At 42.6% G+C, this 10,000-nt stretch overlaps 2 protein-coding genes across 2 annotated transcripts in view; one reads left to right on the top strand and one right to left on the bottom strand.

The window, feature by feature from the left end:
• Positions 1-1,926: 1,926 nt before the first annotated feature.
• LOC134180106 (uncharacterized) lies at positions 1,927-3,221 on the bottom strand. Its single transcript, XM_062647191.1, has 2 exons — positions 3,147-3,221; positions 1,927-3,087 (listed from the first exon to the last, which is right to left on the bottom strand). Exon 2 carries the CDS (start codon positions 3,085-3,087, stop codon positions 2,305-2,307), a length of 783 nt encoding a protein of 260 aa, XP_062503175.1. The 5' UTR covers positions 3,147-3,221; the 3' UTR covers positions 1,927-2,304.
• Positions 3,222-3,415: 194 nt separating this feature from the next.
• LOC134180197 (calcium uptake protein 1 homolog, mitochondrial-like) overlaps positions 3,416-10,000 on the top strand; it is a 7,112-nt gene continuing 527 nt past the window's right edge. Inside the window, exons 1-7 of the mRNA XM_062647295.1 lie at positions 3,416-3,891; positions 8,196-8,233; positions 8,296-8,413; positions 8,490-8,572; positions 8,732-8,926; positions 8,991-9,131; positions 9,840-9,948. Coding sequence (XP_062503279.1) covers positions 3,429-3,891; positions 8,196-8,233; positions 8,296-8,413; positions 8,490-8,572; positions 8,732-8,926; positions 8,991-9,131; positions 9,840-9,948 — 1,147 coding nt within the window. The 5' untranslated portion in view covers positions 3,416-3,428. The remainder of the gene's footprint in view (positions 3,892-8,195; positions 8,234-8,295; positions 8,414-8,489; positions 8,573-8,731; positions 8,927-8,990; positions 9,132-9,839; positions 9,949-10,000) is intronic.

Genomic DNA, 10,000 nt, shown 5'->3' with positions numbered 1-10,000 from the left:
GGTGAGTGTGTAGGTGTGTGTGTGTGTGTGTGTGTGTGTGTGTGTGTGTGTGTGTGTGTGTGTGTGTGTGTGTGTGTGTGTGGTGTGGTGTGTGTCTGTCTGTGTGTGTGTGTGTGTGTGTGTGTGTGTGTGTGTGTGTGTGTGTGTGTGTGTGTGTGTGTGTGGTGTGTGTGTGGTGTGTGTGTGTGTGTGTGTGTGTGTGTGTGTGTGTGTGTGTGTGTGTGTGTGTGACTTGAAGAGACACAAAATGCATTGCTGAAAGAGAAAACCTATACATGAGCAAAAAGGAGCCATTGAATGCCAGACATGAAACAAGTTCTTTCGAAGCAAAGGAGGCTATACAATACAAATGCATCGATATTCATGGGAAAACTTTTTTATGACTTTGTCCTTGTCTCCCTGAAGGGGTAGCATGTCCCTGTAGACGGAAGCAATACAGGAGGAGGAGGTGTGAGTGTGTGTGTGTGTGTGCAGCGTTCTTGCCAGGATTTTTTGCCAACCATCGTTAAGACGTCATTAAATATAATGACATCATCAAATGTTGATGTTGACATATTTGGTAGTAACATCATAAAATTACCTTATCTGTTCCCTACTTGTATTAGAGTCAGATGCATGTATATTAGTACGAGTAGATAACCTATGTTCCTATATGAGACAAAATATGATAGACATAAACCACAATTTTAAAAAGGGCGGTTAGCTAACTAACAAAACGTCAGAAGACTCTATGTAAGTCTTGAAGTTACTGCATGATTGGTAGCCTATTCAATATAATTGCCACTCAGATCTTGTTGAAAAGCTCATTGAACATAACTTTGTTACACACAACACAGACAGACAGACAGATAATGTACAGCAGATTATTACGATGACAAGTTGACTCAATAAAACTGGAATATTATGAGCTGACCTAAGAGAGTAACGGTGTACAGTACAATACATGAGACTGAATATAAACAGCAATTAGTAGAGCACCTGCTGCAACCACAGCCTCATTTAATAGCACTTCTTTGTGTGAAAGGTCAACAGGAATTCACATCAACTAAATACCAACAAGGAGACCATGCACTCTCTAGCACAGGGAATCCGACAGAAAACCCTGTCAGATTTATAGATGTTTTGTGGGGTTTTCTAGGGTGTGCCTACGTATAACCACAAGGCTTGAAATACCACATCTCTTGAACCACGCCTTCTGCCTTACATTTCGGTTGCAAGAACCGCTGTCAGCATTTTGCAGCGTACATCGTGACCCTCTCCATCTGTAAACTCATCTACAACAGAGAAACAGGCAGATGGAATGCTCTCAACTGAACTACGGCACGAGTTCGTAGTGCAGTCCACTGCCCACCGTAACCCTTCAAAACCCTGAAACATCCCAGATCCCTTGCATAACCCTAGCAAACCATTTAATTAAGATTACCAATTGCAAGTTACCGGTATATACAACTGTTGTCCAGTCGCAGCAGTAATTACTGATCTAGGACTTGGTGAAGATCGTTCCAATGATGGCAGCAAAACAATCTAATGCAAGTTAGCAATTCATCAATGTTGTATACAAATGCTAATCTCGAGAATGTTTCTCAAGAAATTTCTTACAGTCCTGACTTCATGAACAGCGCACAAATTAACTTGGGCTACAGCTTAGCTAGGATTACCAGATGACATGAGAATATGTATGGTTCTGTAGCAACTTTGGGACCATCAAGACCACTAACGTCTTTAGATAGATCCTGATCCCACTCTATAAGCATGCTAAGGCTTTCCAATTTTGTTCCCAACCGTCAATAATTGCTGTTTTCCCCTCCCCAAACGTCCCTTCCTTGTCCCAACCATCAAAATGACGGTACTGGCGAGAACACTGGTGTGTGTGTGTGTGTGTGTGTGTGTGTGTGTGTGTGTGTGTGTGTGTGTGTGTGTGTGTGTGTGATCATGCTAATTAACTCACCTGGCTGCTCAAACCTCTTATTATTAATGAAATAAACAATAACAAATAACAATAACAAACATTGTAACACTGTTTGTCGTGCTCAACCAGATCAGTCTTGGTTGTACTGTCTTTTGCAAGCATCGGAAGCAAACCCTGCCTCAGAGGTGCTTAGACAATCATGACTGTCTAGACAGAAGACATGACTTTAAGAGGGATTTTTATTATACTATTTACAATTACTGTAAAAATTACTACTATATTTCTTATTATTACAAACATGTCATTGCTTTCACATACAATGAATACTAATGACCGTTGCCATCAGAATGATAAAACTGAAGAAACTTAAATTTTAATTGACAATCTGCATACACTCATTGGTCATCTTCACCAGCAAATACATAACTTCCATGATATGCATCTGCTATAGGTTGTTTATCTCCAATATTTGTTTGGTTCGGCAACAAAGATATAATGTGCATTTGAATCTCGTGACTGTCCCGTCTCATCTGTTTCATCACTGACAGCAGCTCCTCTTCGAGCCTCACGTGACGACGCTCGCTCTCCTCTTGCAATTTCATCATCTTTTCAAGCAGTATTTCCATCCTATCCTCTTTGTTCTCGACTTTCTTTCTCTTTCGACTCCTCCCATCAGCTTGACTCTCAATATTCCTAGTCACTCTCGTGCGCACGCTCAGACTCATGGAATCATCAGAGTTGGGCATGCAGTGAGAAATTCCATCATTTTCAACACTTTCAACACACTCATCCGCGTTTCCCTCATCTTCTAACTCGGTTCCAATTGTCTCGGCGTGTGCATCTATTGTTGGTTGTTCAACTTGTTGAGTTGGCGCTTTGCTTTCCTGCATAACCGCATTCATGGGGTCCCAGAATTTCCACGTGACGTCGCCTCTTTGCCCGTTCAACAAACGTCTATCGCGCTTACGGTACATACTCTTCAGCGTATTGAGTTTGCGTCTGCACATTTCGCCCGTTTTGTTGTGGCCGGCGGCTTCCATTTCTTGCGCAATTGTGTCGTAGATATCTTTGTTTCTTGAACATACCGTGCTGCCCTTTAGTCGCACTTGAAATGCGTCGTTGCTCCACACCGAGATGAGTGTTCTAGTCTCCTCATCAGACCAGGTACACGATCCCATCTAGAACCAGTAACCACAGTTTTTGCGCATGCTCGAAATAACATGTTTCAAAGTCATACTGTAGTTTCTCATAACGCGCGCAGGCTACTAAAGTGGGGCGAAGCCGCACTGGGCCCACAATCTAGGTAAATTATGCGCTAATCTTTACTACATCCGGGACTTTAGTCAACATTGCGTCTGGCGTGAGGTTAACTATATATACACTGTACACTAGTAACGATGCAGTAACACGTACTCTGTGTACTTGCTGCACTGTATAGAAATGCGCGCATACGCTGCTAAAACCCGAGGCAATATACGGGAGTTCACTAAACTCTGTTTTACAGAGACTAAGCGGAACTATGTTTCGTGCAGGTTTGCGAGCGCTCTCACGAACACGAAACGGCGTTATGAGACTCTCCACGGACGCAGTTCGTCAAGAACGAGTTACACGAGCTCGTCGAATTTCTCTCCTCTCTGCATCTTCTTGTATCGCCATCGGCGGAAGCGTTCTCATTTGGAGACGTCTGCGGAGCGTCGATGCTGCTGCAAGTGCTTTAGATGAATCGGATATTCGTGACTCAAAGAGCAAAGAAGAAAGCTCATTGGATGAGGAGGACAGCGTCAGTAGACACAAACGCACGAACTTCCGTGACCGACGAGTTATTGCGTATGAGGACCGTATCCGCGCGTACAGCACGCCGGACAAGATATTTCGCTACTTTGCGACGCTTCGCATTGTTGGAGCGAACGGCGAGGATGAGATAGAGATGACGCCTGAAGATTTTGTGCGCTCGCTGACGCCCGGAGTCATTCAACCAGAAGGTAGACTACATTTACAATGTACCACGAATAGTGAATGAAAGAAAAGGCAGCCAGCCAGACAGAGATGTTTACGCAGTAGTGATATCAATGCCGGTAAATACTTTGAAACTGACCAGGCGGTGAAAGAGAGGGTAATCAGGCAGACGGACTGTTGTACATTTTTGTCAACTGTCAAAAGGTATATCTTGTAATATCAGTGTTCGAAAAAGTGGTCCTAGAGTTGTCATTTGGCAACTAACTGAGTTCATGTGGCTACTTAAGTCACTATATGGTGGACCCAATATATTATTATGCTGTAGGTGTAGAGTAACGCAGTCATAATAATTAGTGGTTTCATGTTACCGTATGGACACACCTACTCTCTGACTAGTAGAGTAGTATATAGTGTACGGGCACAATAGAATTGTGGTCTTTTGGGTTTCAACTGTTGCAAGTCGTATACTCGTTACATTTTGGTGTCAGAAGTGAGTTCATGGCTCAGCAAGGTGCCGATCAGCCAGTTGTACAGCAACCTCAGGTTCAAGCCTATCGTCAGCCGTGCCTACCAGAACCTTTTGCTGATGGCGACATATCTACCTGGTTGCGTCGCTTTGATCTCTGCTGTTCTGCTAACCGCTGGGACGCCCATGACAAGGTCGTACGGTTGCCTACTCTGCTACAAGGATGAGCCTTTGCAGTGTTTGAACGGCTGACCCAACAGCAAACGGATACGTACGACCACCTCATTGCCACTCTGAAAACAGCATTTGAACCGCGTACAGAAGAACGTCGTCGCCTTGCAACGCGGCAGCTCAATAGTCGCACTCTGCAGACGGGTGAGGACCTTGATGTGTTTGTACGTGATCTAGAACGTTTGCTAGACAGAGCACAGCCTGGGTTATCCGCAGAGTTGCGTCGGCAGCAGTTGATTGACCGGTTCATTGCCGGGTTACCGGAGGTCATCAGTGATCAGCTATACGTCTTAGCACCAGTGGGCCTTAACGAAACGGTGAGCAAAGCTAGAGAGCTGTCTCTCTTGCAGCGTCGCAAAGAGGACAGGCAAGGTACAAGACAAGGGAGGATAGCTGCCACAACAGGAGCACAGTCCGCTGATCAGGAATCATTAGCACAAACAATGGTGCGTTCTTTAGAAGCGTTGACCTCGCGTCTGGAACGACTGGAAGACCGCATTCAAGGTGGAGCTACTGGGAAGCAACAGTCCCGATCTCGAAAGATTAGTGGAGGATGCTTCAGATGTGGTAGTACAGATCATTGGAAACGAGATTGTCCAGTGCCGGCTGGGAAACCTACCCACAAGGAAGCAGTTTGGTTGAGTGTGGCATCAGTTGAAAGTAACAGACGATGGACTACTGTACAGAATTCGGGACAGGAGAATGGCTACAGGAAGACAAATGCAAGAATTACTAGTTGTTCCAACATCTTTAGTATCGGAGATCTTAACTCAATTGCATGACCAGAGTGGACACCTTGGATTGGAAAAGACTTTGGGAAGACTGGAGGATAGATTTTGGTGGCCAGGATACACTCAAGATATTAAAGACTGGATCAAGTGTTGTATACAGTGTAGACAGAGGAAAAGACCACCACGTCACCCAAGAGCAGCACTACACAACATTACAGTTGGAGGTCCAATGGAAATGATCGCTATTGACTTTCTAGGTCCATTACCTCAGACAGAAAAGGGAAACAAGCATTTGCTTGTCATGGCTGATTATTACACCAAGTGGGTGGAAGCCTTTGCACTACCCAACCAGAAGGCATCAGCAGTGGCACGAGTACTTGTTGATGAGGTCTTTTGCAGACTTGGAACACCAGCTATCCTCCATAGTGACCAGGGGAGAAATTTCGAGAGCAAGATACTGCAGGAGGTTTGCCAGATACTGCAGGAGGTTTGCCAGATACTTGAGATAAAGAAAGTTAGAACTACTCCGTATCATCCCCAGAGTGATGGGTTAGTCGAGAGGGCAAATCGAACTCTGCTAGATCTGCTTGCTAAGCATGTCTCCCACAATCAGCGAGACTGGGATGTATGTCTACCTGTACTTCTGTTTCACTACAGAACATCAAAGCAATCAACGACACAAATGAGTCCATTTGAATTGATGTTCGGAAGAAGTGCACGCCTTCCTGTCGACGTTCAGACTGGAGCACCTCTTCCTGAACCAGAAGCAACAACGGAGTTCGGACAACGATTGAAGGAGGACAGAGCTCTGACCAAGGAATTCGTAGAGACGCACATCGTGTCAGCACAACGTCGTCAGAAGAAGAACTACGACCAGAAGACATCTCCCCATCATCATTACACGGCAGGTGATCTAGTTTGGTTGTTTACTCCAGTTGTAAATATAGGAATGTCCAGCAAACTAGCCAAACCTTGGAAGGGTTCGTTCCGCATATTGGCACTGTACGACAATGGTACCATGGACGTCATTCCTGCGGAAGGTAGAAGACGACGACGGAGGCGAGTACACTATAACCGAGTGAAGCCATGTTACAGACATCCGGTACACGACAGCTGTCAGGAAGATCGAGAACAACAAGTAATGAAACCAACTGAAGAGAACGAGCAACAAGCAGAGGAGGCCAGTCCGAATATTCTACCGGCAGCAGTTCAGTACTTTGAGGAGGTAGTCGCGGAAGGCCAAGTCCCGGATGTACTAGACCAACCATTGGTCGTGGACTTACCGATTTGAAGACCTGCTAGAGAACATAATCGACCAAGATGGCTACAGGACTACGTAGTTAGTGACACAAAGTAGTGATTTTTGCAGTTGTGTCATTGTAACGTGAGGTCACGTTAGAATCGTAGGAGGGAGGAATGTAGCGTAACGAAGTCATAATAATTAGTGGTTTCATGTTACTATATGGACACACCTACTTTCTGACTAGTAGAGTAGTATATAGTGTACGGGCACAATAGAATCGTGGCCTTTTGGGTTTCAACTGTTGCAAGTCGTATACTCGTTACATAGGGTACAGTAGAACTAGTCTCACGCAGCCAGCCCCTCCCCCTTTTTGACTTCCGTTGGCAGGGAGTCTGTGCGAGACTACAGTAGAACAGGTTAGATTGAGACTCGGAGTGACACCTCTGAAGTATCGGGATTTTGTTTACTTGCCACAACAATCATTATAATTATTTGATATTTATGAAATATATGTAAAGTCCTACACTCCTTGACGACTAAAATTTTTGCAAAGTTGCCAAGATGATGACTACGTCTGCCATAAAATTTCTAACACTGACTATATTGTACGTACAGTATAATCAGCTATTTCTGCGGTCTTAAATTACTGTGATTTGAGAATCTAAACAGAAGTTTTAATTACTGCAAATTAAATTTCTGCATTCCAACCATTAAAACAGTTACTGGTACAGTACACACATGTACATGTGTCTGAACAGTGACTAGCGAATTATATTTGTGCGCTTTGTGAATTCTGTCCAGAGTTTGGAGAAATATCAGGATTGCAGAAATAACCTGTTGTATGGTAATTTCAACAGTCACTCAAAATAAATATAAAAAGTGCTTGAGTAGTAAATTACTACATACAGTTCATCTTGTAAGACAATTAAATCATGCGTTTCCTTCGATCTGTGGTTTGACTGCAATGGAAGTAACTAGGTTATTTTGGAGAATTGTATATAATTAGGTATTGATCATTTTGACCAACTCCTCAACAAAAATGACCCAACGTAAGATGTAGGCTAGTCTCGCTAGTCGTGAAGGGGCGTGGCTAGTGAGACTAAATGTAGACTGGTCTTTCATATTCTTAATTATTCAGTGCATTGACTGAGTGGAAGAAGTATGCATCAGATGAGAACATCTTTCCAACCTCTTGCTAACTAACTGATGATCGACTCGGGATATATACAGTAAACTTTCCGTCAAATTTGTCTAAGTCATTATCTTATTGGATAGCCACATACCTTTGCTCTTGAAATGTTACAACTGTTGTTTTCACAATAAGTAGAAGATCTGGAAGTTGAAAGCTAGCATCTCACGAATTGCTATAGTTCAAGTCTCTACATGTTTGGTGCATGAGAATTATTGAGGGCCAAGGTTCTTTTGGTTCCCTCCCCGGTTCCTCTGTTATAAATACATTTGTGTAACAATGATCATGAATTACTTTTTTATAAGACGTACAGCTAAAGACTAATAGTTAACTCGATTTGAAAGCAAACAAAGTGGGAAAATGACAGCTAGTTGTCTAATGTAGATGATGATATGACGGAGACACAGTTGAGGTTATGCAAGGATGATAATTAATTTTGGTAATTGTTGTTTTTGATATTAATTGTGAAGGTTTGGGTTTGGATCAATTTAGGAAAATCAGTAGAAAGGTACGTGCCACTTGCAAGTCATAATACTGAAAAGTTTCCAGCATAGTTATTGATTGTTCCAGCAAGCGATGACTGAACTATCAACCCAATTAGATGATGGTAGCTTATTCTCCGAGATCGGACACTCTGGTGGTCTAATATCTTTCTCAGACTATCTCTTTCTACTAACCGTTCTTTCAAGTATGAGACTCAGAGACGGTTATATGCAACTGATGTATATGTGTGTGTGTCTGTGCCTTATTTGTTTATATTTAAGCTCCAAAGCGTCACTTTGAAATCGCATTTCAAATGTTTGATCTCAATGGCGACGGCGAAGTGGATGCTTCAGAGTTTCAGAAGGTATCACGTATTTTAGTATATATAATTAGTATGTAATCAATTATTGCATATATATAATTATTATGTAATCAATCATTGCATATATAATTAATATTTAATTAATTATCTCTATAAATTCCGTGTTACAATGTCACAGGTCTGATGAATTTGATTGCTCAGGTTTGTGATATTTTAAACAAGAGCACGGCGGTCGGTCAAAGACATCGAGATCATTCGACGACCGGCAGTGTGGCAAAGGGTGTCGGTGGAGTCTTGCAGCTGTACTTTTTTGGTCCGAAATTGGATCAACGTCTAACTGTTGAAAAGTTTGGTAACTTCCAGGCCAGATTGAAGAGAGAGTTACTGCGAATCGAGGTTGTTTTGTTGAGTGGCGTGGACGGTTTCATTCTGACGTGACGTGCCATGTTGTTTATTCTAGTTTGATCAGTATGATCCGCAGGGTGGTCTCATATCCGAAGTGGATTTCTGTCGCTTGTTGCTGACTTACACGAACTTTAGTGATAGCAAGAAACGGTTGTATCGAAGGAGAGTGAAAGGAGCATACAGAGGCAATCAGAAGGTTTGAACGGCAAATCTATTAATTAATTAATTAGTTAATTAACCAGACACCATTAATTAATTTATTAAAAAGGCAGAGCAACGTGTGCTGATTTGTCAGCGTTGCCTATTGAGTGAGATTACAACATCTACTCTTGTGTACTCACACCAGCAGTGGCCCTAAGCTTAAATCTTTGGCATTTTGTGAGAGTATACTCACAACTTGTAAGACTAGACAAAGACAACATATAGTCAATTAAACAGTGTGCTTTGTTTTCTTCTGTTTTCTGTCTGGACAATACCATTTATGTATAGTATCAGTGGGGAAAATTACGTTTGGGCATCAGACATTTGTCTGACCAAAATGTTTCCATGTCCGAACAGACAGAGCCTTTCAGACTGACATACATAGAAAGACTTAAGTGTAATCAAAAGTTGACGTCTGTACTCAGTGAACACAATCTAAGCTTGCTTTACAACATGTATAATACATAACTGCTCGTAGAAACGGTGAGGGAAACCAGTTTCGTACGCCAATTTTATAATACAAATATATGGGGAAGGTGAGGAAGTGCGCTAGATGAGCTGTAAGTGTATTGATATAGCGCATTAGAAAACAGTTGCACACGTGGTCGGAGATAAAATGCTGGATGTCTGGCCATATTTTTACGTGTCCAAGCAAACAAAAGTTACTAATTTTCCACTGCAGTATGTTGTTTTTATGTGTCAGGGTATATCATTTGAAGACTTCAAACTGTTTTCTGATTTCCTTGATCAAATGAGTGAGGTGGAAACGGCACTGAGCATGTACACTATGGCTGGAACGGGAGCAACAAAGGGTATCAGATGAGAACCTAGAATGATCAGACAATCCGTTCACATTGGCTAATA

The sequence above is a fragment of the Corticium candelabrum genome, chromosome 5, assembly GCF_963422355.1.
Source record: "Corticium candelabrum chromosome 5, ooCorCand1.1, whole genome shotgun sequence".
Classification (NCBI taxonomy): Eukaryota; Metazoa; Porifera; class Homoscleromorpha; order Homosclerophorida; family Plakinidae; genus Corticium; species Corticium candelabrum.
Note: the sequence above shows the minus strand (reverse complement) of the source record. Positions and strands in the feature narration are given on the sequence as shown.